Source organism: Oryx dammah, unplaced genomic scaffold (assembly GCF_014754425.2).
Source record: "Oryx dammah isolate SB20612 unplaced genomic scaffold, SCBI_Odam_1.1 HiC_scaffold_23, whole genome shotgun sequence".
In the NCBI taxonomy this organism is placed as follows: Eukaryota; Metazoa; Chordata; class Mammalia; order Artiodactyla; family Bovidae; genus Oryx; species Oryx dammah.
In genome coordinates this window covers 4,459,329-4,487,115 of record NW_024070207.1, presented here as the reverse complement: position 1 = coordinate 4,487,115, position 27,787 = coordinate 4,459,329, and the positions used below count along the sequence as shown (strand labels likewise).

Sequence of the window (27,787 nt, the reverse complement as noted above, 5' to 3'; positions counted from 1 at the left end):
TTAATTCATTTAATCCTAACAATAACCTATGAGGTGGCTGTTGTTTAGTGGCTAAGTTGTGTCTGACTCTTTTGTGACCCCCATGGACTATGTAGCCTGCCAGGCCCAACTGTCCATGGGATTTCCCATCTATTACTGTTATGCTCATTTTATAGATAAGGAAACGGAAATACGTAATGCTTAAGTATCTTGGCCAAGATACACAACTAGAAAGTAACAATGCCAAGATTTGAACCCAGGCAGCTAAACTCCAGAGTCTGTGCTTGGAATCAATGCACTGCCCCTTTAGCATGTATTTTATCTATACCATCACTTATTAACTCCATTACATTGGGGAACTTACTGAACTATTGGAGACTCAGTTTCCTTACATGTAAAATGAGAAAAATATTGAGAATCTTCACTGATATGAGGATTAAGTGAACCAGAAAACACATGTAATCCCCCATGCCTGGCATACATGAAGCATTCAGTAAATAATAGTTAATTTAATAGTGATAACATTAATAATAAGAACCAGCTCTAGCTTTTATCAATAAAAAATTCAGGGATAATTTTCCCAGAGGAAGCCAAGCTTTATTATGTGTTTAAGAAATGCTTACCATGGACTATTCTAAACAATTGAGGAGTATTAACTCAGTTAGTTCTCAAAACAACCATGAGGTGAATCCTACTGTCATTTTCATTTTATATATGAGAAACCTGAGACATACAAGCAATTGACTTCTGCAAGGTAACAGAGGTAGAAAGAGGCAAAACCAAGATTTGGACCCAAGCAGTCTAACTCCACAGTCTATGCTAGGCAGACTTTCAGTGCAATAGTTTATTGTCTGATGGCAAACCTGACATGTCCATGTTCTGGTAGATTAAAAGATGCATACAGCCATCATAAGTATGTCAATGTAAGGTCAGTGTAGTTTACCAAACTCAAGAGAATTGTCTGGAGATTAAAAAAACAAAAACAGAATCCTGGACCTCATTCCATACCTACTAAGTCAGACTCTGGGAATGGAGACCAGGAGAAGTTAATAGATGAGGAAGTCAGAATCACTTAGCAAGCTTTTGAAAAATCCCCATGCCTAGGACCCACCCCTGGAGAGTCTGCTTCAGCATATTCATGGTGATTCCCAGATCTTACTTGTTACCTTTGAAGGATGCTAGGGAGCTAACACGGAGAAGGCAATGGCACCGCACTCCAGTGCTCTTGCCTGGAAAATCCCATGGACGGAGGAGCCTGGTAGGCTGCAGTCCATGGGGTCACTAGGAGTCGGACCCGACTGAGTGACTTCACTTTCCCTTTTCACTTTCATGCATTGGAGAAGGAAATGGCAACCCACTCCAGTGTTCTTGCCTGGAGAATCCCAGGGACGGGGGAGCCTGGTGGGCTGCCGCCTATGGGGTTGCACAGAGTTGGACATGACTGAAGTGACTTAGCAGCAGCAGCAGCAGGGAGCTAACAAACCATTTTGAAAACAGACCATTTGTAAATAAAGGGAAAGAATCAAGTGTTTATCCTGGGTTCTCTGTATGAAATATACTTCAGTGTAACCAAATAGCTGATGAAGGGACATTTCTCTTTGGAGAAGTATTGCAAATAATGAAAAAGGAGGAAATGATAGAATATCACTCTTTTGAATTAATGGATCTAGGCAATGATTGTCAATGGCTGCCAATATAATAACAGCCAATGAGCCATCACGTGCTCCATTGTGAAGTGACACACTAACAACTACAGGGATGTCTTGCCAAAAATATGGAACCTGAAGCTGATCAAACTTTTATATCTAAGTTTATAGGAAATGTATGGAGTGGGCTCTTGGGCCCGCAAAGGTATATGTAAATAACATCACTGGGATGCAGTAAGCAAAATACAAACTCTATCAGACAAATGACCTAGTTGCTTTAGAAAGAACAACTATATTAAAACTATAATTAAATTATAATCATTTAAAAAATAGAATCAAATTATAATCATAGAATTAAAATTAAATTACATTTATAAAATATAATTAAATCATAATCATAAGATTTATTATTAAAGGTATAATTTTTAAAAAGGAGAGATGGAGAGATGTAGCAGCTAGCCTCCAAGATGACCACCTAATTATCTTCACCTTTTGGTGTTTATGTTCTGGTATATTTCTCTGCCACATCGTTTCTGGGTCGGTCTGTATGACTAACAGAATATGCCAGAAGTCCTGTTACGTCATTTCCAAGGCTAGGACATATTAATAGAAAGTACTGTGGTTTCCTCATTGCTGTCTCTTAGATCACTCACTCTGGGGAAGCCAGCTGCCATGTTGTGAAGATACTCACGATGCCCTACAGAGAGGCCCAAAAGGTGAGGATGTGAGCTTGAAAGCAGATTCTCCAGCCGCAGTCAAGACCACAGACTAGGGCAGCCGGCAGACATCCTAACTGCCACTTCATGAGAGATGATGAAACAGAATCACTCAGCTAAGCTGCTCTAAAATTCCTGACACAGAAACTTGGAGACAATAAATAGTTGTTATTTTAAGCCGCTAAGTTTTGAGGGTAATTTGTTATGTGCTGCGTTTAGTTGCTCAGTCATGTCCAACTCTTTGTGACCCCAGGTACTGTTTGTAGCCCACCAGGCTCCTCTGTCCATGGGATTCTCAAGGCAAGAATACTGGAGTGGGTTGCCATGCCCTCCTCCAGGGGATCTTCCCAACCCAGGGATCAAACCCAGGTCTCCTGCATTGCAGGTGGATTCTTTACCAGCTGAGCTACCAGCAAAGCCCAATTTATTATATAGCAGCTGAAAACTAATAGAAGAAGTATCTCACAGTTTAAAAGAACAGTAATATTAAATAGAACGTATTTAGTTCCTGATTCATATGGGGAAGCAGTGGCATAATAAACAGTCAGTGGAATGTGAAAACTGGATATTTGTTATTAAGAAACCATTTTTTTTGCATACATGCACCTCAATGCTCACAGCAGCACTACGCACAATAGTCAAGACGTGGACGCAACCTAAATGCCCAACAGAGGAATGGATAGAGGATGCAGTACATATACACAATGGGATAGTACTCAGCCATAAAAGAATTAAGTAATGCCATCTGCAGCAACATGGAGGCACCTAGAGATCAGCATACTAAGTGAAGTAAGTCAGACAGAGAAAGAGAAATAGAATATTACCTATATGTGGAATCTTAAAAAATAGTAAAAATGAACTTACTTATAAAACAGAAACAGACTAAGACAGAGAAAACAAACTTACAGTTACCAAAGGGGAAAGGAATGGTGGAGGTATAAATTGGGAGTTTGGAACTAGTAGATACGAGTACTATATAAAATGGAAAAATAAAAAGTAGATACGGTATAGCACAAGGAATTTATTAAATATCCTTTTATAAACTATAACAAAAAAATCTGAAAAAGTATATATATGTATATGTGTGTATATATATATACATGTATACCTATACATATGAATATACACCTATATTTATAAAACTGAATCACTTTTCTGTACACTAGAAATTACAACAGCATTGTAAATCAACTATACTCCATTTAAAAAAATTAAAGAAGCCTTTCTACTGTAAAAATAAGACTGAAAACCAGAAGCAGGAAGCTTAAGTCCAAATCTTGATAACACCAGAGAACTCCTGACTCCAGGGAACATTAATTGAGCTCATCAAATGCCTCCATACCTACACTGAAACCAAGGGCCAAGAAGTTCCAGAGCAAGACATACCATGCAAATTCTTCAGCAACATAGGAAAACAGCCCTGACTTTCAATATATAGGTTGCTCAAAGTCACTCCAAACCCACTGACATCTCATAACTCATTACTGGACACTTCACTGCACTCCAGAGAGAAGAAATCCAGCTCCACCCACCAGAACACTGACACAAGCTTCCCTAACCAGGAAACCTTGACAAGCCACCCATACAAACCCACCCACAGTGAGGAAACTCCACAATAAAGAGAACTCCACAAACTGCCAAAATACAGAAAGGCCAATGCAAACACAGCAATATAAACAAGATGAAGAGACAGAGGAATACCCAGCAGGTAAAGGAACAGGATAAATGCCCACCAAACCAAACAAAAGAGGAAGAGATAGGGAATCTACCTGATAAAGAATCCCGAATAATGATAGTGAAAATGATTCAAAATCTTGAAAACAAAATGGAGTTACAGATAAATAGCCTGAAGACAAGGATTGAGAAGATGCAAGAAATGTTTAACAAGGACCTAGAAGAAATAAAAAAGAGTCAATCAATAATGAATAGTGCAATAACTGAGATCAAAACACTCTGGAGGGAACCAACATTAGAATAACTGAGGCAGAAGATAGGATAAGTGAGGTGGAAGATAGAATGGTGGATATAAATGAAGCAGAGAGGAAAAAAGAAAAAAGAATTAAAAGAAATGAGGACAACATCAGAGACCTCTAGGATAATGTCAAATGCCCCAACATTCAAATCCCAGAGGAAGTCCCTGAGGAAGAAGACAAAAAGAAAGGCCATGAGAAAATACTTGAGGAGATAATAGCTGAAAACTTCCCTAAAATGGGGAAGGAAGCCACCCAAGTTCAAGAAACCCAGAGAGTCCCAAACAGGATAAACCCAAGACGAAACACCCCAAGACACATATTAATCAAATTAACAAAGATCAAACACAAAGAACAAATATTATAAGCAGCAAGGGAAAAACAATAAATAAAACACAAGGGGATTCCCATAAGGATAACAGCTGATCTTTTTTTTTTTTTTTTTTCATTTTACTTTACAATGCTGTATTGGTTTTGCCATACATTGACATGAATCCACCATGGGTGTATATGAGTTCCCAATCCTGAACCCCCCTCCCACCTCTCTCCCCATAGAAACTCTTCACACCAGAAGGGAATGGCAGGACATACTAGGATCAGTACAAAGAAATAGAGGAAAACAATAGAATGGGAAAGACTAGAGCTTTCTTCAAGAAAGTTAGAGATACCAAGGCAACATTTCATGCAAAGATGGGCTCAATAAAGAACAGAAATGGTCTGGACCTAACAGAAGTAGAGGATATTAAGAAGAGGTGGCAAGAATACACAGAAGAACTGTACAAAAGAGATCTTCATGGCCCCAACAATCACAGTGGTGTGATAGCTCACCTAGAGCCAGACATCCTGGAATGTGAAGTCAAGTGGGCCTTAGAAAGCATCACTACGAACAAAGCTAGAGGAGATGATGGAATTGCAGTTGAGCTATTTCAAATCCTGAAAGATGATTCTGTGAAAGTGCTGCACTCAATATGCCAGCAAATTTGGATAACTCAGCAGTGGCCACAGGACTGGAAAAGGTCAGTTTTCATTCCAATCCCAAGGAGAGGCAATGCCAAGGAATGCTCAAACTACTGCACAATTGTATTCATCTCAGACGCTAGCAAAGTAATACTCAAAATTCTCCAAGCCAGGCTTCAGCAATACGTGAACAGTGAACTTCCAGATGTTCAAGCTGGTTTTAGAAAAGGCAGAGGAACCAGAGATCAAATTGCTGGATCATCAAAAAAGCAAGAGATTTCCAGAAAAACATCTACTTTTGCTCTATTCACTATGCCAAAGCATTTGACTGTGTGAATCACAAAAAACTGTGGAAAATTCTTCAATAGATGGAATACCAGCCTCTTGAGAAACCTATATGCAGGTCAGAAAGCAACAGATGGTTCTATAACACTAGCAAGGGGGAACCGATCAACTTGTAATTCTATGAGTGATATCCTTCTGCATGTGGCATAGTTCCTTTACACAGTTATATTATTTACCATCCAAATCAGGTACAATAAGACCACAAGAACCTCTAGAGAATAAGAGTTTAAAATAAGGGAAATATTTGGGAATAAGAATGTACCCACAGTGATTTCTCAAGATGGCCAAATTCTAGATGACCTCAGTAGGAAATCCTAGTATCACTTATTATAGCATGCTGAATTTGTCATTTGAAGCCAAGTTCTAGACACAGATAGTGTCTGGCCATAGGTTTCATGAAAGAAAGAGAAAGCTAAAATATTAATCATATGTTTTTGTTTCTGACAGAGCTGTGATGGCTACGGCCCTGCTTCTGATCATGAGACTTAAATATACATTTGTCTCCAGGAAGGGACACTTAAATCAGAATAACAACATGAAAATCTTTACAATGGTATCATTATGTATGAACAAGTTGTATGTTTTAGCTGCATATTTGCCTATATTGGCTTCTTTTTTTTAGAAAGAGATATTACTTTTGCAGTCCACGTATTGCTAAAATGTTTGAATCTTCAATGTATCAAAGCAAAATATTGGTGCCATATCTTAAAGTTGTTTTCTGGATTGAAAGATAATCAGGGGAGAAAAATGACTATTTTAACTCCTGGAGTTGCTTGTCCTTGATCCAAAATAATTTTTCTTTCAAAAATTTTATTGCACTAGAATAGGTTAGCCAGGAAAATAAAATGCTTTCTATATTATAGATATAGCCACACACACACACAAAAATAAGCCTAAGGTTGAAATGTGAAGGACAGGGTACAGGCAATATTTCCATTGCTCTGTAAAGTTATCAAAGTGAGAACTATGAAACATTAGATTTCATTATAATTATTCAGAAGCTAGAATATGGGGTGATGGATACTTTAAAATAAGATTTGTTCTAAATATTCCATTTAGAAAATATCAGACTTACCCTACATTGAAAATATGACAAGCAAAGTAACTAGAAGTTCAATATATTATATTTACTGCAATTAATTAAATACCTCATAAATTCCAGCTTACATTTTAATTGTTCATTACTTTAATCAATTAAAGATATAAATGAAATCAATCACATTTTATCTATTTTCATAATAATGATCAATTTGATATCACATTTGTTCAACCATCAAATGCCTGCTCAAATTTTACCAAAAGCCCCAGTTTCAGGGATGAAAACTGCAAGATCTCTTCACTTAAAACAATGCTCCTCTTTTTAACGTTAACAGTTTTGTAGCTGAGTGCTACAGGTCCTCATAGCCTTGAACTATTAAAGAAGAGGCAGGTAATGTAAGTACAAGTCAGATCACACAGAGTCTTTTCAGCTACTGTCAAAATTTTGAATTTTCCTAAAAGTAATGAGAAGTCACTGACATAAATGGTTATTAATTTAATATAGTAATGATAATAATCCTTAAACACTTTAAAGCTTTGTTCAATCTTTAAATAGACTTTAAAAGTTTCAAAAAATGTCACATCTACCATCTCACTTTATCTTTTAAAAAAATTTATATTTCCCTAACTTAAAAAATTAAGTATAATTGATTTACAAAGTTGTGTTAGTTTCAGGTGTACAGCAAAGTGGCTCAGACATATATATCAGATACACACACACACACACATATATATATTATAAACACACACATTCTTTTTCAGATTTTTTCCATTATAGGTCATTCATTACAAGATACTGAATATAGTTCCCTGTGCTATATAGTAAGTCCCTGTTGGTTATCTATTTTATATATAGATATAGTCCTGGAGTGGAATGCCATTTCCTTCTCCAGGGGATCTTCCAACCCAGGGATCGAACCCGGGTCTCCCGCGTTGTAGACAGACGCTTTACCGTCTGAGCCACCGGGGAAGTCCATTTTATATATAGTACTTTGTAATGTTAATTCTAACCCCCTAATTTGTCCCTCCCCTCTTTCTCCTTTGGTAACAATAACTTTGGGACTTCCCAGATGGATCAGTGGTAAAGAATCCACCTGCCAAGTAGAAGACATGGGTTCTAGCCCTGAGTTGGGAAGATCCACTGGACAAGGAAATGGCAACCCACTCCAGTATTTTTGGCTGGGAAATTTGATGGAGAAAGGAGCCTGGTGGGCCATAGTCCATAGGGTCGTGAAGAGTCAGACCCAACTTAGTAACTAAACATCAACAACAATCATAAGTTTGTTTTCTATGCCTGCGAGTCACCTTATCTTCATCATCACTGTAGGAAATAAGTAAGGTATCCTCATCTGTGATTAATTTATGGATTGATTTATTAAAGTATGGAAAATGTGCTATCAGTATGAAGATTCCCTACGTTTACGTGTCAAAACTTTTTTTTTTTTTTTTTTGAGGAGGAGGGTATGGAGTGGATTAGCTATGGTAGATTTTCTGAGAGGTTTTAACTTTTTTTTTTTTTAAATTACAAATTTTCCCTTCCTTCAAAATAAGAAAAGAGAGTGGACCATTTTAAAGGAGGCTTATCTTGTGACTTAAGGCTGTCACTCAAATAGGCAGTATATCTTAATGAATTGTCCCAATCGCATTAATATTCTATACTACCACCGAAAAGCACAGTGCAGAGATATGTTAATAAGAGGTACAGGCTGTAGTTAAAGCACTTCAGTAAATTGTGGGACATCAGAGCTCCCAGATGGAAAGAGAAGAAAAGAGACAATGCAGTTGCAAATCAGGACAGAAGCTGTGGGGAGAAATGAGAAAGCCTCAGACGTGAAACCGTCCAAGGAGAGAGGGAAACATGCCTAGTTCTCACTGGACAGCAAACGGGCTACACACACACACACGCACATGCACACGCACACGTGCACACGCACACGTGCACACACACATGCACACGCACGCACATGCACACACACCCCTACACGCACACGCACATGCACACACACGCACACGTGCACGTGCACACACACGCACGCGCACGCACATGCACACACACACACACACCCCCACACGCACGCGCACGCACAAGCACACACACCATGGCTCGTTTTACCATGTCTGATTTTCAAAGAGGCTTTTATAATTAAAATCCATGTTTCCCAACCCCGCATAGTTTAAAAAATACTAACCAAGCTTATCCTTCTAAAGCTATTTTTTTCAAGGGTGTTGTAGGTTAAAAAATTGTATACATATTATTGCAATTTACGGTATACACAGATACTCCTTAGGTTTGAACCATTGTAAAAACTGAGCTATATAACATAACTTTATAATATCTTTGAGAGTTTTTACCTCATAATACCCATGTGCAAATTCCATTAAGGTACAGATTTATAAGTGTTCACCTATGGACATATATATCTAAGTTTTATGGAAATAAAAGGGTCCGATAGACACTATTTATTTCCAGGCAATGTAGAATTTGAAGAATAGCATAAAAGTTTTTTTTTTTAAAGCCTAATGTTTATTTACTACCCTTCATCTAAATGCCACAGCACTGAAGAAACTTGAATTGATATTCACACAATACATAATAATCACTTGATCCACTAAAAAAAAAAATAGAAGCAGCAGCTGCTTTGTAGGCTTAACCACGCTACATAATGCTGAGGACAGAACATGATAAATACCGTAGCCAATTGAAATTGTATAAGCAATTTTAGTAAGTAGAATGTAAGACATACAGCATTATTCAGTGCCCAGTATTTTCACAAGCAACAGTGAGAGGTTCTAACCCACGGCATAATGGATCCCTCTAAAGTGGACCATGGGGGCGGGGGGTTCATTCAGATATTGGTCCCCTTATCCTTTGTTCTTCAGACTACAGCTCTCACTCTTTGCTTGTCATTTGAGTGGGGATTTAGGCAGATGAAATTTTCTAGGATTATAATAGGAGTTGTTTTGTTAAAAGCCTAGTGAGCAACTGAAAATCCTACCTTCTTCCACATCTCCCAACAATCTTCCTTTGGAATGACCATCAGTTGTTTCACGAGATAAAACACATTTACATTGTGGCAAGTTGTTTACCTGCTAGTTAGTCAGGAAATATTTAGTTTTATTACTTTAATTATAAAAATCATAAAATAAAATGCATATACAATAAAAAACAGATTACACAACAAATACCTGTTTTCAAATTGCCTTGGGACAGTTTATGGAGTGGTTTGGCCTAACACAAGGAATAAAACCAGATTTGACTGCTATTTAAATAGACATAGGCTTTCCTTACATAACCCATGTTTATATTTATCAATAAAGCTGAGACTTAAGGCTTGCTGTAATAATTTTTTGGAGAAAGCAGGGCAAATTTATTATCTGTGATCCCTTCTTTATCTCTCCCTATTACATCTGGGATGACTCTGTAGTACTTAGGTGATATGACTAAATCTTATTAGTGGAGGGCTTTTCTATTTTAAGCACAAATCTGGCATTTGAAAATCCCAAAGTAAAAAATTAACATAGAAAATGTCAGGAAATTAAGCAAATTAAAAGATACTGTCAATAGTAGGCAGTGCTGTCAAAGGACTAATAAATAACTCGTTAAATAGTATCAGGAATGAGTAGTAGATTTCTGAAAAGTAGATACCAAGGCAAGAGAGGCATTTCATGTCAAAGCATACAAGATATTTAGAGCACAACAGCTATTATACTAAGCCATCAGTCCTTTCATTATTATTTTATCATTTGTGCAGTTGACACATACAGGTACAGATAGCAATACAAATATGTGAGGTTTTGAAATTACCATCTTGCACCAGGGCTAACCATGAATCATAAGCAGTGCGAGCATAAGGAAGATTCATTTCCAACTTCGTGTATTTACATGTTTCAAATCTACCTTATTTAAGAAAATATAAACTACTAGAATTGTTAATGATATACAATCTTTTCAAATCAGGTTATTTCTTTATATTTCACAACTTGATTTTTCCTTCCATGAATGTTTAACTGGCAGGTAGTCAGTAATATAAATTACTCACATGAATTCTGTTTCAATTAGCCAGTAATATAAATTACTCACATGAATTCTGTTTCAATTAGCCTAACAAGATCATAAATGTAAGAAAAAAGAAGTTTAAGTTTGTTAGTTAAGAAAGAAAAAACATTTTTACCATAACAAAATATTAATTCTCTTGTTTTTCTGATGCAAAATCCTGACATTATTAAAGGAGTTAGATGAGTAGAGTGCTTTAGAGCACATGTTGAATTCTCACTTTAATAATGAAGATATGGTACTGAGTAATCTACAATTAATTTAAAGCTAGTGAAAAAGAAGCAATATTCTACTATCTGTTTTGTTCTCTCCCATTCAAATTTGACAAGTGGTAGCAGTTTTCAGAACAGCATGCACAAAAAGATTCAAATTAGATGTCAAAGTTGAATAAGTCAAGTTTGCCTCTATTACTTGAATGGCATTGAACTAATTTGTTGGATAACCTATTTTTTTTTTGAAAATTATCTTATTCTCAATAAAACTTAAAGCTCTTCCCAGAGAACACTGAAAACAAAACAAGTGGATGGGGAAAAAAATGAAAGAATCACATAAAAGAAATGCTTTGGAGGAAGGGGGATAAACAAGGCAACTCTCAGCACAGTCCTCACATTCTCTGCCCCAAATGCAAGTCAAATAGGACTTTTTCATATAGCAGGACTGTTGTCCTATGAACGGACTGTGAACAATGTACCAGTGGCTTGTTTTCATTTTAGCTTCATTGCTGACGTCTTGTCGCCTGTGGAGATATTCACATATATAAGCAACACACTGTGTGTCTTCTCTAAAGATTGTATTATTGTGACTATTCACAGAGCTCTTGCTTTGGCTTATTTCTCTCACAGGAAAGATGGATTTCTCAGTATTCATTTAGATCCTGGACTTCCCTGGTGATGCTAGTGGTAAAGAACTTGCTTGCTGATGCAGGAGACAAGGGACGCAGGTTCAGTCCCTGGGTCGGGAAGATTCCCTGGAGAAGGGCATGGCAACCCACTCCAGTATTCTGGCATGAAGAATATCATGGACAGAGAAGCCTGGCAGACGATAGTCCACAGGGTTGCAAAGAGTCAGACACGACTGAAGCAACTTAGCACACGCACATTTAGACCCTCTTACCCAGGCTCTATTATTCCTGCAAGGTGCATGGTCGACTGATGTGAAATAAATTTGACAAAGAAACAATGTGTTTTAAGAAGATGACTGAGGTCTTCACATCATTTAGAGGAAGAAAATTCCAAGAATAAAAGAGTCTGGCTCTACCTTAAAGCAGGAACTTCCTTGCAGAGAAACAAACAAACAAAAATGAAGGCATGTGATACCACCGTAGCTGCAATATTTCTGAAGTAGGACACTCAGAAAAGGGCACAAGCTATTCATGTTTCCAGGAACATTATGTTTAACTCCTTTGTGAAAGATTCAGCAGCTTCGTGGAAAGAAGCAGCACATGGAGGGCAGGGGGGTGTCTACCCTGGAAAACAGTCAGCACTGCAAGGAAACTTGCTTAAACTAATATTAGAAACAAAATATTTCAGAAATGGTGCCTCTGATAATCTAATACCCTAAGGCTAGAATAAAAGGTCATAGCTAATTGGTATGAAAGCAGCTTTGGATACACAGTTAGGAAGTGAAATTCTGTGATGAATTCTACCCAATCACTACTCTTTATACCTTCAATTATGCCAGGGCATGTACCACATGTCATAGAGCTCACAAAAGAAGTCAAAAGAAGGCATACTTCAAAAGTGAGCTTCTTTTCCAATTAAAAAAATGGATTTGCCATATTTAACTTGTATAGTCAAATCAACTAGGGTAAGAAAACCTATTTGATGATCAAGAATGAAAGTTAAGTACTAGATGCATAAATTATTCATAATTCATAACAAAAATGTTTTTGCAGGATTTAATGAAAATAATCACGATTGATAAGAGGTGTTACCTTCTAAGGGGCCCACTTGGGTTTAGGTAAATAGATAAAGCACACACACTATACAGTCTCACCTTTACTGGAATTAGTCTCCAATTTTTTTAAAAAAGTGAATGAACAGAGGTATATGTTTTCAAAATATTAGAAAAAAATTAACATAGCAATTAGCTTATAAGGAAAGTGCTCTTTAAAAAAAATTGTTTTACATGCCTTAATAATAAAGATAGCTCCTTGAAGTAGAACTTAATTATGACTTGTTTAAGTAAAACCTAATATTTTACTTCAATGAATGCAGAGAGACAAAACAAAAAAAACCCCACAAAAACAAAAACTACACCTGTCAAACTACTCACTGAAATCCCAAACTTCTTCCTTTTCACTGAAAACATTCATACCTGTCAAGCTGTAAAAGTGCATTGTGATTTGAGGAATTTTTGTGAAAGGGCATTTTGGGTTTTCTTTTCTTAAGACTGTGTGCTTTTTGAGAGCAAAACCCGGGTAGTCATTTCACAATTGTCTATACTAATTGGTGAGATAATTCATGTAGCTATACAAAAGGTTTATCGTCTATGTGATGCTTTCTTCACTATCAGGAGTACTTATAAATTTCAGCAGCACTGACATCATAATTTCAAGAGTCCACCCAGGAATGTCTTTTTGTCCCTTTGAAATGTCCTCCATTGATACCCTCCCTGCCACCAAGATCGGAAACAACTTGTCATAAAGAGAGGGTTTATTTGGAACAGTAAATATTGGCAATGGTCTTTGTTTTCCTACAAGAGACAGAATGCTGAAATTTAAGAGAAGTAAAATAGACTTCAAACAATACTGATACAATTTTATTTCCCCATTTCCATTCCTGAGTTTGTCTTTTCCATGGCTAATGTGTGATATGTCAGACTGGGACAATGGAGGCAGGAAACGGTGTTGTGAGGGAGATAAACTGATAAAACAGGATTCTTCTGAAGCAGCAGAAGGGAAGTGAGGAAAGCGGACAGGAGGACAAGGGTGGACAAAGTGAAGACAAAGGACCTCAGGACTGAAAAGCAGGGTCAGTAGGAAAAAAGTTAAGACTACTGGAAGCATAAGGATAATCTACAATGCAAACAATTTGTGTGGACAGCATTCAACTTGACCAGGATCCTTTTTCAGTGTTTTGCATCTTCCTCTGCTAGGAAATTTCAGTTCTAAATGAGCCATGCAAACTGATCGATACTATTTATGGCAACTGAAAAAAAAATTAAATTGCTAAATTTGATACTTTTCTTCCTATTTGCCCTTCCCAATCTGCTACCACCTGAATTCAACATTTAAAATATCCTCCAATAATTTCCTAGAAGTTTGTTATGTTGAAATTTCATTTCTTTTTTTAAAATTTTTTATTATTTTTTAACATAAATCTATTTATTTTAATTGGAGGCTAATTTCTTTACAACATTGTATTGGTTTTGCCATACATCAACATGAATCTGCCACAGGTGTACACATGTTCCCCATCCTGAACCCCCCTCCCTCCTCCCTCCCTGTACCATCCCTCTGGGTCATCCCAGTGCACCAGCTCCGAGCATCCAGTATCATGCATCGAACCTGGACTGGCGATTCGTTTCATATATGATATTATACATGTTTCAATGCCATTCTCCCAAATCATCCCACCCTCTCCCTCTCCCACAGAGTCCAAAAGACTGTTCTACACATCTGTGTCTCTTTTGCTGTCTCGCATACAGGGTCATCATTACCATCTTTCTAAATTCCATATATAGGCATTAGTATACTGTATTGGTGTTTTTCTTTCTGGCTATCTTGGACCATTACCCCTCGTCAGTAAAGATGGTCATCCTCTTGATGCCTTCATGTTGTGAGTTTTTAGGACTATTGACTGAACTTGGTTTAATGTCCTCTATATGTGCATGAGAGTTCAATTTGGACCTTAAAATGAAATCTACATACTAGAAAGAGTTTTTTTTAAGTCCTTTTTCTTTTCAATTTAAGAATGTCTATATTTGATTCCAATTATCTGTTGATATGACAAAATGAAATCTACAATATATGCACAAAGCACAATTATCTCTCATTGATTCCTGTTGCATAAAATAGTACTGATACAGATGACTGAGATGTAGTCACAAACATAACTAAAATAAACACTGGATTATCCATGCAGGGCCATAATATTCTTTCTCCTGGTACAAATTTCCCTTCACAGGTTAACTCCAAATATTTGAAGATAATCAGTTTATTAGGAAACTAAACATGTACACTCTTGATTAATAGCTATAAGGCTGCTACAAAACTAAGAGGAATTCTAACTGTGCAAGAAAGATGAAATTCATGCATAATAGTATTAACTTTCCAAACAACAATATAAAAATCATATCCTTGTTTTTGTGTTTTTTCATTTCATTGATCCAGGATATACATTGACTTGCTGAAACCAATGAAGAGTAGTGAATATGTATGGACAAAAAAAATCCCTGTTCAGTGTCCAGAGAGCACTGTTTGCTTGCTGCATAGTACATCTATGCAAGACAATATAACAGACCAGTAAACCCAGAAATCTCAAGCTAAAACCTTCTCAAGTGGAAAGGAGAATATGCTCCTGGATTCTAGAAAGTCTCTGAAACAAACAGTTCAAATCCTTAGAATACTCCTACATGCTAGATAAAAACCCCGTAAATTTCAGAAAGATCTGTCCTCCTGTGTAAACCTGTGAGAAAACTGGAAAAACAATTACTATTTAACATTATTCTAAAGAGATTCCTTAACTCACCACTTCCCCTGTCTTATAGAATATATTTGCAAAGACTGATGAGAAGATATCTGAAACTGAAAAGACTCTTGTCAATCTGCTTTCCCTGTAATTTCTCTATTAGTATTTAGGAATTTTGCCCTCTAAGTAGCTGTAACAGAACAAACCATGATTTGAGTTGAGAATGAGAAAGAGGCAGCAGTCAAATGCAAGCACAATGGATGGAAGAATAAGAGTGATGGCAGACGTTTATATTTTATTTTTTATAAAAATTAAGCATTTTTCTTTACTCGTCAAGCATAAGCATCACTGAGTAGAAAAGGTCATGTGAAGGTAACATACACAGGATATTCGAGTTTGCCCATAAAATAAACTCAGATTTAATGGAATTCCATTTATAGTGATGTAGAATGGAACTTCTATTTCCTTCATCCTCCAAATTTCAAACTTGAGAGATACCTTTAGGTGCAATATATTGAAAAGGATTTCATGTAGATTCAATTTCTTTTTGGATACTTGTAAAGTATTCAATAAGCAGTTATCAAGAGCATATACTATACTGAGTTATATGCTAGGTAATACTAAAAATAAATCACAATCCTTTAATAGTAAAATATAGTTATAACCTTTGTTGTATTTTAACACTTTGTATAATCAATATCTTTAAGAAAGTTGACATTGAGCATAACCTTAAAAGGCTTCCTGGAATAGGTGAAGCACAATATTACATTCAAGGTATCAGGCTCATACTTTCACAAATTCAAAATATACCAATGAATAATGAAAGAACTTGAATCTCAAAGGGGTATCATAGAGCCTTAGATAACCACTGCTCTCTTCCTTCCTTCTCCTTGCACTCCTCTCGTTTTAATGGACACAAAGAAAGGAGTAAGGCTCATAGGAGTAATACACAGGAGAGGTGTGTTTAAAGGTTTCAGTAAAACTGGGAGATGGGTAGGGAGTACACTTATTTCCAGGTGAATCTAGCTGCCTTTGGCCATGGGGGCAGCAGATGGAATTCAGCTGGACAGGAAGCAGTGTTTATAATTTCTTACCACCTTGAGGAAAAATTTCAGTAATATACTACCAAGTCCCTATGAGAGAAATAAGCCTATCGTCACTACCACCATTTAGGACAATCATTTCCCTTTAATTTTAAAGCAATTAGGATTTTAGAAAATTTAAGATACTTATAACAGTCTGAAAAATACCTTGTCATTGAATATAGCTGCAGATGCCCAGAAGTGCCTGTTCATATTAAAATGATATCGTGCACCGGACCTAGAGGGTCCCAAACATTTATTCCTGAACCGAAGGTCTGTAAATAAGCAGGTGGTTGCGGCAGCTGAGCTACCAACATTAGCAGGTCCAGGGATTTTTGACATGGAATTAAAACTACCAAGAGGAATTTACTGCTGCATAATAATTGCTTGTCTTAACTTATCCCATATTCTAATATCTAAAGGAGGCCTGATAAATTCATATTCTCATAAAAATCAACTGAAATTGACCTTATCTTCTACTAGCTTGCAGAAATCACCAATGAAGAAATCTGCAGCAGAGCTGATTATATTGTGTAGGAGAACTGACAAGCAAAAATGATTGAAATTTCTATAGAGAACACCATCAGTGGTTGCTTAGGACAATTTTGCATATAAATAGGGCATAAATGGTCTGTGTTCAATTTGTTCTCTAGTTGTCAAAGAATAATCAAGGATAGACTACATAGCAATCTTCTGTTTCTGCCCTCCCTAATGCAAACCTAGATCTTATTAATCAACACATGTATATGTCTGCCCCAAAAGTAAAATTTAATTTCCATAAATAAAAAGTAAAAACAAACAAAAATTGAGTAACTAATACAGGTACACATTTCATCATATGAGTCACATGAAGTGATTGAAAAAAAGACACTAAGTTAAGTGGCTTTAAAAATTAATAGCATTTTAGAACTCAGGACATCTGACTCACTCTCACCCCTATCCAAACACACTCACCTAAAACTGTTTTCACAAAGTCATCAATGAAGTCCTAATATGAATAGTTAAATCTACTAGATCCTTTCCAATCCTTATTTTATTGGCCCTCCTGGCTACATCTGATGCTATTTAGCAGTCAGTCTTTGGAAAGCTCTATGCCTTTAGCTTCAGCGGTACCACATTACTCCTTTTCTCCCCACTCCTCCATAACCAACCCCTCAGTGCCCTCTTTTATGTGCTTTGGTTTCCGAACTAGTCCCATGAATTGGTGGTTCTCAACTTTTGTGGCACATTCAAATCACCCGAATAACTTCTTTTTAATTGAAGTTTAGTTGATTTCTAATGTGTTAGTTTCAGGTGTACAACAAAGTGATTCAGTTATACACATATGCAAATATCTATTCTTTTTCAGATTCTTTTCTATTATGGGTTACTACAAGATCTTGAATACAGTTCCCTGTGCCATACAGTAGGTCTTCATTATTTATCTATTTTATATATAGCAATATATCACTTTTAAAATATACTATTTCTTAGGCTCTGACTCTATAGAGGAACCAGAGAGGAACCAGACATGGGTATTTTTTAAAAAGTACCTCAAAGTGATTCCAGTGTTTAGCCAGGGCTGAGAACCAGTGCCACAAATGTTTGTTTTTTCCAGGGTTCACCCTTTGTAGGCTGCTCTACTCATTTACCCTAGATTATCTTACCTGCTCTCATCTTTGTAACTGTCACTGAAATGCTGATCAATACACCAAGACCCTAGTATTTACCCTCTAGTTATTGCCAAGAGGTAACTGAGCTAACACTACTACTGAGAACACTGAATGACTGGCCTAGGGATTATTTGATCCTTTTTGTCTCCTTCCCCACCTCCACTCCCACCTGCACCTCTCTGCATGAGCCGCAACGTCATTCATTTTAACTTACACAAACACAACTCTGTACTAGATAGCTGTGAGTCACATACACACAACAGATGAGAAAGTGCTTTGTTAACTGTAAAGCACCAAGCATGCTAAAGTATTTTAAGTACATCACATAGTATACGTTCAATAAATACAACTGAATTAAGAGGGAAACATTAGGTATAATAATTTATTAGTATAATTGGCAACACCATTCAAGACCCTTGAAAGTATCTAGTTTACTATCAGGATCTCTAGAAGAGACACAATTTATCTTTTCATTCTCTAACTCCCTTTTTTTCCCCTTCAAATCCCAGCACTTAAGGATCAAAAGATATTCTTCATTCTTTAATCCCTGAAATCTTCCCTCTTGGCCCTCACTACTCTATGAGAACTGCTTGGGAAAAGGACAGCTGTTACCCGCTAGCAGACAAACCCACTGGTCTCGTTTCGGTCATCATTCTACTTAACTTTCTGAAGGATGTGACCTTACTATCTCCATTCTGAAATCCTCTCTACCCTCTGTCTTCCAGGCATCACTTTTTGCTGCTTCTCTTCTTTGCTTTGTAATTATTTTGTGCCCTCGGTGTCCTTTGCTGATTCCTCTGTTCCTCCTAGATACTGCAGTTCCCAAAGACACTGTTCCTGGCCTTTACCTCCCACTGGATACACTCTTCCTGGGGGATCCCACGGTTTCTATAACTATACACATGCAGACAGCCCTCAAATTGGTTAATTCCAGCCTCAACCCCTCCTGCTTTCGTGTGTGTGTGTGTGTGTGTGTGTGTGCGCACAAATAATTAGGTAATCCTCTACTTAAAAACCTTTGTTGGCTCTTTGTTGAAACAAACTTTTCATCATCGCCACTCCTTTCCATTTTCCATTGCATGCATTTGCCATCATTTCTCGTGTCTTCCACATAAACTACTATTCATCCTTCAAAACACAGTTCAAATGGCACTTTTATCATGAAAACTTTCTTCAGTTCTCCAGGCATTTTATTCCTCTTTTAGCACTTTCTACATACTCATCCCATAGCATTTATATTATGTATACTCTGTTTTCCCCATGAGATGCTGAGTTCTTGAGGGCAAGACCTATGCTCTTTCCATCTTTGCCCTCCAGGGTTCAAGCACTGTTGCCTGACTCCTACTATTTAACCAATAAATAGTTGGATGAATACTGTTTTCATTTGTTTGCATTATGTCATTTTTTTTACTAGATTTGAATTGCATATTACAATATAATAACTCTACTACAGACAAAATGGGGTTGAGTCAGCTAGTCTAGGATTCTGACACTTAGAAATAGAGACTGAGAAAGCTCATGGGAAAGAACTCATCCTAATGGAGAAAGAAGTAAACAGCTTAGAATGAATGACCTGCTTGACCTAGTAAAAGTAATGAAACAAAACCAAACAGAAAACCCCAACAGTCCTGATCATCAAAAAAGGGAGGATACTGAATGCTACATGGGTTTGTCTTTGGGCCTTAGTGCATGGGGCCAAATCCTATGGAGATCAAGAGGACTGTAACTTATACCTGAAAGCTGTTTTTCTAAAAATGTCTGTAAGACCTTGAGGCATAAGTAGTATATTATCTTGGTACATTGGTAGAGTGTCAGACTGTACATGGGTGGAGTGTCACACTAAAAGAAGAGAGAGGCATTTCTTCCCACTTTGCCACTGACAGCTCTCAAGCTCTGGCTGAAAGCAGGAGGGTGCCAGCTGCTGTAGCAAACAGCAGGCAAGGAAATGCAGGGTATTTTAGATGAAAGCAAAGGAACAGTAGCTACTGTGAGGTAGAGAGGCCCAAGAATATGTGGGTTTGGTTTTGTTACAAAAATATTTTCCCTAATATTAAGACTTAGAGTTTGATTTTTTCCAATTGGCTATTGTTGTTTCCTGTCTCCTCTCTGTTCTCAAATGGTAAATTATATCTTCTCATTTAGACTTACCTGGAGAATTCCATGGACAGAGGAGCATGGCGGGCTCCAGTCCATGGGGTCACAAAGAGTTGGACATGACTAAGCGACTAACACTTTCACTTTTTCACTTCCATTTGCTGATACATAAAACTAGATCATGTGTCTCCTGTGTTTCTTCTGTTTTGCCAAATTTAATTTTCTTAGTTGCCTTGTCTGTTTCTAAAACGACATTGCATTTATTCTGTTTCCTGGTTTCATGTTTTTGTAATGCTCTTCTTGTGTATGTGTGTTTTTAATGTCTAGAACTATATATCAAAATCTAGTCATAGCCAAAATAGCTCAGTTAGATATCTATCTATTGCTGAGAAGCCTGTTTGTACTTCCAGTGGGCAGAGAAGTAAGAGGTGGAGCTGATTAAAAGATAAGCATGTTCTAAGTATCTATAGATATTCAGAAGGAAAGAAAAAAGATGTGGCATTGTGTATATATTTTAAGTGTGGTTTTTACTCCTGCAAGGTTTTCTTTATGAATTTCTTTTTTCTCCAAAGCATATCTTTGACCTTATAATGACAAAGTTAAGAATACTGATGGACAATTCTTTACAAAGTAGGTTGTAGACATATGGGATTTATTACCTTAAGTGCTAACAAAGAGAGTCCAGAAAGATTTAGCCAAATTCATAGATGGTAGAACCGGAATGTTCCTTTCACCCACCAAACTTATAGAAACGTAGTCTATCTTTTAGACAGTAAAGAAACCCACGAGCAATGTATGAGACCTGGGTTCCATCTCCGGGTCAGAAAGATCCTCAGGAGAAGGGAATGTCTACCCACTCCAGTATCCTTGTCTGGAGAATCCCTTGGACAGAGGAGTCTGGCAGGCTCCAGTCCATGTGGTCACAAAGAGTAGGACATGACTGAAGTGACTAACACATATTTTAGGGACTACAAAGGCGAGAGGGTAGGGGATGTGGGGAATGAGTCTATGTCCCGTGCTACATAAACACATGATTCTGATCTCCTTATGGCACATATAAGACTGCACTATTTTTAAATTAAAATGTTTTTCCTGAAGTACAGTTGATCCACAATGCTGTGTTAGTTTCTTGCACTGCACTTGTATCGCATGGATTATATTCATGTTTTCTCGGATGGTCTGTGAGCTCGCTGAGGCAAATGTCCTATTTGGTGTTAAATCCTCTAACCCAGCATGTGATGCCCAGGGGACAGTCAATAAAATTGTTTAATTCTGAATGAATACTATCTACCTCTCGAGCCTCACCATCTACTAAGTTCCTCCATTCTGGCTCCCAGTTCCATTCCAATATTGAAAAGATGCTTTTAAAATGTCACTAGAAAGCTCCCAAATGGCAAATCATTGGTCCTGATCTTATTTGATTTCGCTGTAGCATATACCATTGTTGAAAATGCCCACCGTTTTTGCCTTCCTTTGCTTTTAGAACAATAATGTTTTGATTGGCCTCCTACCTACCCAAGCATTCCTAATCAATTTTCTCTGCTACTCTTCTACTTTTAGATCCTAAGGAGAGGCATTTTCAAAGTTCTGGGTTTGGATTTATTTTTCTTAATAATCCCTCTAATAATCTCTTCCATTTCCAAAGTATTCAATATAATCAGAAATCTCACTAACTCAATCATCTTGTGATGAAATCTACAATCATATATCCAAGAAACTTCTGGACATCTTGATCTCGATGCTCTGCTACCACTCGCAGTTTCACCTGCCCCAAACTGAATTTGTCTTTTATCACCATTCCTTTTCCTGATCTCAATAGTTTTCTCTCATAACCCAAGTGTCCTCCCACCTATTCAAAGTCAAAATCCTAGGATTATCCTTGACTCCTGGTCACTTCTCTTTCCCTAAATTATCTCCTTTTGTCTAAGGATATGACAGTAGAATCCTAAGTCATCACCCACATTCCTATAGATTAAATATCTCAATATATAGCTTTGATCATATTCTTCCACTGCTAAAAAGCTCAGTATATTCCCATCATTAAAGAATGATACACCTTAGTCTCTTATTCAAGCAGTCTCTGATAGGGTAGCAACCTACTTTTCCAGAATTATCTCCATATTTTTACACTTTATATAACCTATTTTCTTAGTAGCTGTGCTATTTGCCACTCTCCCAAAATGCTTTGCAGTTTCTAAACTCTTAATGATATTTCATCTAACTCAAATGCCCACTATCCCCACCTCCAACTCCTACTGCTGAAATCCATACTCATCCTTCAAAGTCTTTTTTCCATGATTTTTTCTGACATATTGATGTGGCATGATATTTCCCTCCTCAGAACTCACATAGTATGTTATTAACATCTCTTGTATAATGCCACTATTGTCTGCCTTATCCTGTAGTCTTTCTATCTTTATCATTTCTATAAGACACAAGGGTCTTATAACTAAGGAAATCTTAATTATTTTTGTATCTGTCATCATGTCTAGCATAGTACCTTTCACAAAACAGAGGAAGTTGAGTGAATGAATGAATGTTTAGGGGTTCATTTCCTAATTTCTGAATTTGACACCAGCCCAGCCATAATCTGGATTAATATTCAGCCAGTGGGCATTGGTACAGCCATCAGGCTATTCCTTACCCTTGCATGTTCTGATTGGCTGGGGCCTGTGCTATACCAGTTAGTAATATTTTCAAAATAACTACAAATGTGATCTTCTCCCTTAAAATGGCTTTTGGTTCCCTAAACTGAAACAGTACACTCAGCTGAATGGGCTGGAGGCAATATTGGGGAGCTCTTTCTTAGTAAACTAATGTGAGGTATTCTTAGGGAGGGGAACATCGGCTCTCTGCAGAAGATTTGCAATTTAGGCAACTCTTCATACCATTTATTAACATTTTGATTTTCTAATGACAAATACAGACTCTCACTTCATTTTCTTTAAATATGGAATTGAAAACACTGCAATCAGACGCACAATTGTAGGGGTATGTATTGTACACATTGAAGTTTCCATCTGTAAGCAATGATAAAGGGTTTGGCAAGCAGAGCAGTACTTCTTTGCTGTCTGCGGTTGACTTTGATTTCAGATTTTTTTGGCTAGTTCCTCTGATTTGACTTGTCTTGGAGAAAATAGTCTTCTTTATAATTTATTTTTTTCTGCTTTTATTTCACCATGGTGAAGTAGAGGTCTTTGGACAGGAACAAGGATACTGGGGTTGAACAGGGAAAGTATAACACTATAAAGTCAATGGGATCTTGGGAAGGAACAAAATAAGGTGCCTTTTGAAAACAAAAGGAGGCCAGCAGGAAAGAGGATCTTAGCTAAGAGAGGCAGAAACAGGGAGGGAATGTGGAAAAGCCCCCCAGTTCTATTGCTTTAAGAAAGAGGGAAGCAGACAAGAGAGTCTTTGGCAGACTTGCAAACTCTGTGTCTGCCTTCCCCTCCCTCTCCCTTCAAGCACTTCTACTGATATCTAAGACGCTTTACCAATCACTGCCACTGTCTGCCTTCTGGTTTCTTCTCACCATTGGACATGTGCTTTGGTTGCTGCTTCGTGGAATGGCTGCCAGATCTAACGGGGTTGATATTTTTGAACCTATGTGCTTGTGGAGGCCCTCCAACTACAAAATAAGAGAGGACTTAATTTAGATTACTTGGAATCAGTACTAAAAAATTATACAGTTTGTGAATATATTCTTAGTGTTTTGCAGTTGACAACACTACATTCCCTTAGTACTAAACTCACAGAAACCCCATGGAATGATCACTCTCTTGGTACCATCTTTGTACAGTCAGCATGAGGTGTGAGACTAATCAGACAGGGGCCTTAGCAAATGTATTTTAAAAATAAACAGCCTAGAAAGATGACGGCAGTTCTTTTACGGCACAGAATAAGGTGCTTTTACTTATAAGCTGCTTAACAGAAAACTGCATTGATAGAAAAATCATTTCAGTTTGCTTTCCACTGACTATAAATGCTCTGAGTGTTCGAGAAAGAGCAGGACTGGTTTTTATTTTCCTTAAAAGGTGGAAGGGGCCTCTGGTAGCATGGGAGAATATTTGCATTTTACAGGTCAAGATTGAGGACAGATTAGTAGTGCTCCTGACATGCAGTATTACCTTAAAAAATATGGACATATATAAATAGAGATGTTAGCTTTCTTTCCTTCAGTCTTCTACTCTTTCTGTAGGCCATCTGCAATGTCTTCATCTACATAAAGTAGTCTTACACTCCAATCAAAACATTCTTCTTCTCTCAACAAAATCTAACTTCCAGGCTAATCTACCCATCAGGGTTCACTCAAATGTGAAAAAGATGAAAGGCAACTTATATTGTCTTCTGCCGTGAATTTCACCATTGCCAAAAGCTTTTCTGGATCATTCTTTTTTTTTTTTTGGCATGCTGCCCCTAAGGCCAGGCACAGCAGTTTTTTTTTTTTTTTTTTAAGTGGAGGGAGAATGATGGCAGGGGCCGCGAAGCATCGATGTTTCCTAACTCAGGTGTCATGAACCAAAGAGCAGCGCAGTTCCGTAGGATAATGGATTTGCTTGTATGTATTTGAAAGGTGGTCATAGAGCCCTTACCCTGCTTTCTAAGACTGTTTCTTTGGTGCTTATTGATGAATAGTTTTGACCTTTAGGGTCTCTTTTGGTGCTTGCTGATGGGTGCTTTCGTATTTCTGCATCCCACAGCATATTAGAGGATGGTCCACGTGGTTAATGGTCTCTGCAGCCCAGTGGTGGTTCCTGCTAGGAAATGGTTATCATCTCAGAGGGGACTCTCTGCGGGTAGCTCTTGGAGCATGTAAGATATGTATTTGTCATCCAGGCATCCTCTCATTGTCAGGGAGATGGGGGGTGGTGGAGAGATCAGCTATACTTTCTGTTACTTGTCAGCCTTTTGCACTCATATTCCTGTGCCAGGGACTAAGGGGACAAAGCTTGGTCATTCATTCTTCACTGGGCTTCATTTCTTTCATTATTTTGTTGGGAGTACAATAGTTTTGAGAGGTACCAATTTCCATTTTGCCTTTTCATACTGTTCATGGGGTCCTCAAGGCAAGAATACTGAAGTGGTCTGCCATTGCCTTCTCAATGGACATGAGTCTGAGCAAGCTCTGGGAGTTGGTGATGGACAGGGAAGCCTGGCATGCTACAGTCCATGGGGTCACAGGGAGTCGGACACGATTGAGTGACTGAATTGAAGTGAATTTCCATTTTAATGAAATATGATCGTTTCTATTCCAAACATAGAACATTTTTGAATTGTAGGCTATACAAGGCAAATCTTACTAATCTAAATTAAGTAGAGTTTCCATGTTTACTATTAATTTTCTTTTTTACATTGACATCTCCATATCACTCTACAGCTCATGAAGAGAACTTTTACAAACAACACATATAATTTCTTCCTCTACTTCAAGAAAGATAGGAATTAAAAATATAAAAATTTTCTTAAAAGAAGTAGATAGCTCAGCCTACTTGGATTATTCTGCAAGAAGTTCTTATTTATTTCAGACATAGGGTATGAAGTGGAAAGATGGACAACTTTCTGGTTCCACTTGAGGGAGGGAGGCTGTTTTGTTTCTTTTATGTTTTTTCTTCCACCAAGATCAGTTTCATAGTGTGGCTTTGTTACTAATCTAACACACACAAACAAGGGGTTCCAACACTTTGAGACTTCAGGGGATCTTGGATCATCAGTGCCTCTCCTCTCTTTAGTAACATGGAGAATGGATCATGAAGCCAAAATGACAAAACGAAGCATTATCTCAGTTTCCTTACCTGTGACATCCTTGAAGCCAATTATTTGGAATGACTTTAATTACAGTTATGATTTTAAACCATCTTCTAGACAAATCACATGCTCATAAAATGTAAAGTAAAATAAAAATAAATAAATAAATAAATAATTTAAAAAAATTTAGTATAACACATAGTTGGAATCCTTGTTTCTAAACTTTTTTTTGCAAAGCCTACTGTTATTTGAAGACACTTTTACAAAGTTAAAACTTGTGATCAGGTAGATATAGAAGCCTGCTGAGACTTCACTCATGAACTGAGATCAACTGTTTCAAATAATTTTTTTTTTTCATGAGAAAGGTTTTTTTTTTTTTTTTGTATTTGGTTCTGAGCATTTACATTCTATAATACCATGAGAGCTAGAATGGCTCTTACCTGGATTCCTTGGAATCCGCTTTCTGCGGTCTCGGAATGCCGCTCCCGATTGCAGGGCTTCCAGAAGATTATCCATCACGCCCGTCTCATCACCCTCTGGAGGAAGGGAAAAATCAGAATTAATCTTGGATCAATTAAAGTTAAACTACAGGAAAATAAAGGGAAAAACTCCTGTCAGATTTACATAATACCCCTAAATTAAAGACATATATCTGTTTCAACATAATGCATCCTGTCAGTTTCTGGCACCACAGACTACTTTGCTTATTACGCACCATTAAGCAAAATTCATGCCAATCCCACTGTTCTTTCAACTTAAAGACCTTAGCTTTTGTATTATTGATGACATGTTCAGTATGTAAATAAACAGCAGCTGATCAACTACTGTTGCCTTCATGTTAGGATTCTTATAAGATATACCTAAGTAAGAAACCACTGGCCTGGCTTAATGTAATCAATGTGCAGGGTGTGATTTGATGAAGCAGAGTTACACAAGGTTAGATACTGATTGTATTAATACCTTCAGCATTCAACCGTCATCTGCAATTATCTTAAAAGACACTATTTGCAAAACACATTTGCATTCAGCTCCTATCTAATCCATATCCTTTACCCATTTTGAAATGCTGACATTGTAGAAGGCAAAGGTGACTACATCATCTGAAAGGCCACATTTTACACTTGAGAGACATTAGCCAGAGTCTCATCACCCCTTTTAGAATGCTGTTGTGCTTCTAAGCTTTTCCTATGAGTGGAATACTCAAAAGATGTTCATGGAAGTTCCCAACGGAAACGTATATAAAACATTTCACCCTACTCTTATCTTTGACAATTCTGGCCATCAAAAACCCTTTTAAGATTTGTTAGAGCAAGTGTCCATTGCCAGAAACTCTCTAAGACACTGTGGATAATCCACAGTGAGCTGAGGAGCCTTTTCTCAACAGACCTCACTGATGAAAAGGACCCTCATCAGGTAGTTAATTTAAGTGGTAGCTAATGTGTGGGTCTAGGGTAGAAGACTGGAGAAGGCAATGGCACCCCACTCCAGTACTCTTGCCTGGAAAATCCCATGGACAGAGGAGCCTGGTAGGCTGCAGTCCATGGGGTCGCTAAGAGTCAGATATGATTGAGCGACTTCACTTTCACTTCTCACTTTCATGCATTGGAGAAGGAAATGGCAACCCACTCCAGTGTTCTTGCCTGGAGAATCCCAGGGCCGGGGGAGCCTGGTGGGCTGCCGTCTATGGGGTCACACAGAGTTGGACACGACTGAAGCGACTTAGCAGCAGCAGGGTAGAAGACATTTGCAAGCAGGAGGGTTAAGAGAAGAAAAGTGTGGAAGTGAGGCAGAAGAAATTGTTTCTGATGTTATTCTTAAACTAAATGTAAATCCTACTTTGCTCAAAGGATTGACTGTGGGGTGTCAGATTATAGGAAA

General features: G+C 37.5%; 1 protein-coding gene across 6 annotated transcripts in view; it reads right to left on the bottom strand.

Annotated features, from left to right (window-relative positions):
- DIAPH2 (diaphanous related formin 2) overlaps positions 1 to 27,787 on the bottom strand; it is a 968,119-nt gene that overhangs the window by 143,886 nt on the left and 796,446 nt on the right. For 5 of the 6 annotated variants that reach the window (XM_040266683.1, XM_040266685.1, XM_040266686.1 and 2 more), the window contains one exon: positions 24,570 to 26,445. In XM_040266683.1, the coding sequence (XP_040122617.1) occupies positions 26,264 to 26,445 (182 nt within the window). In that variant the 3' untranslated portion in view covers positions 24,570 to 26,263. Of the gene's footprint in view, positions 1 to 24,569; positions 26,446 to 27,787 lie in introns of those variants that run through there. The other variant, XM_040266684.1, reaches the window with a different exon arrangement.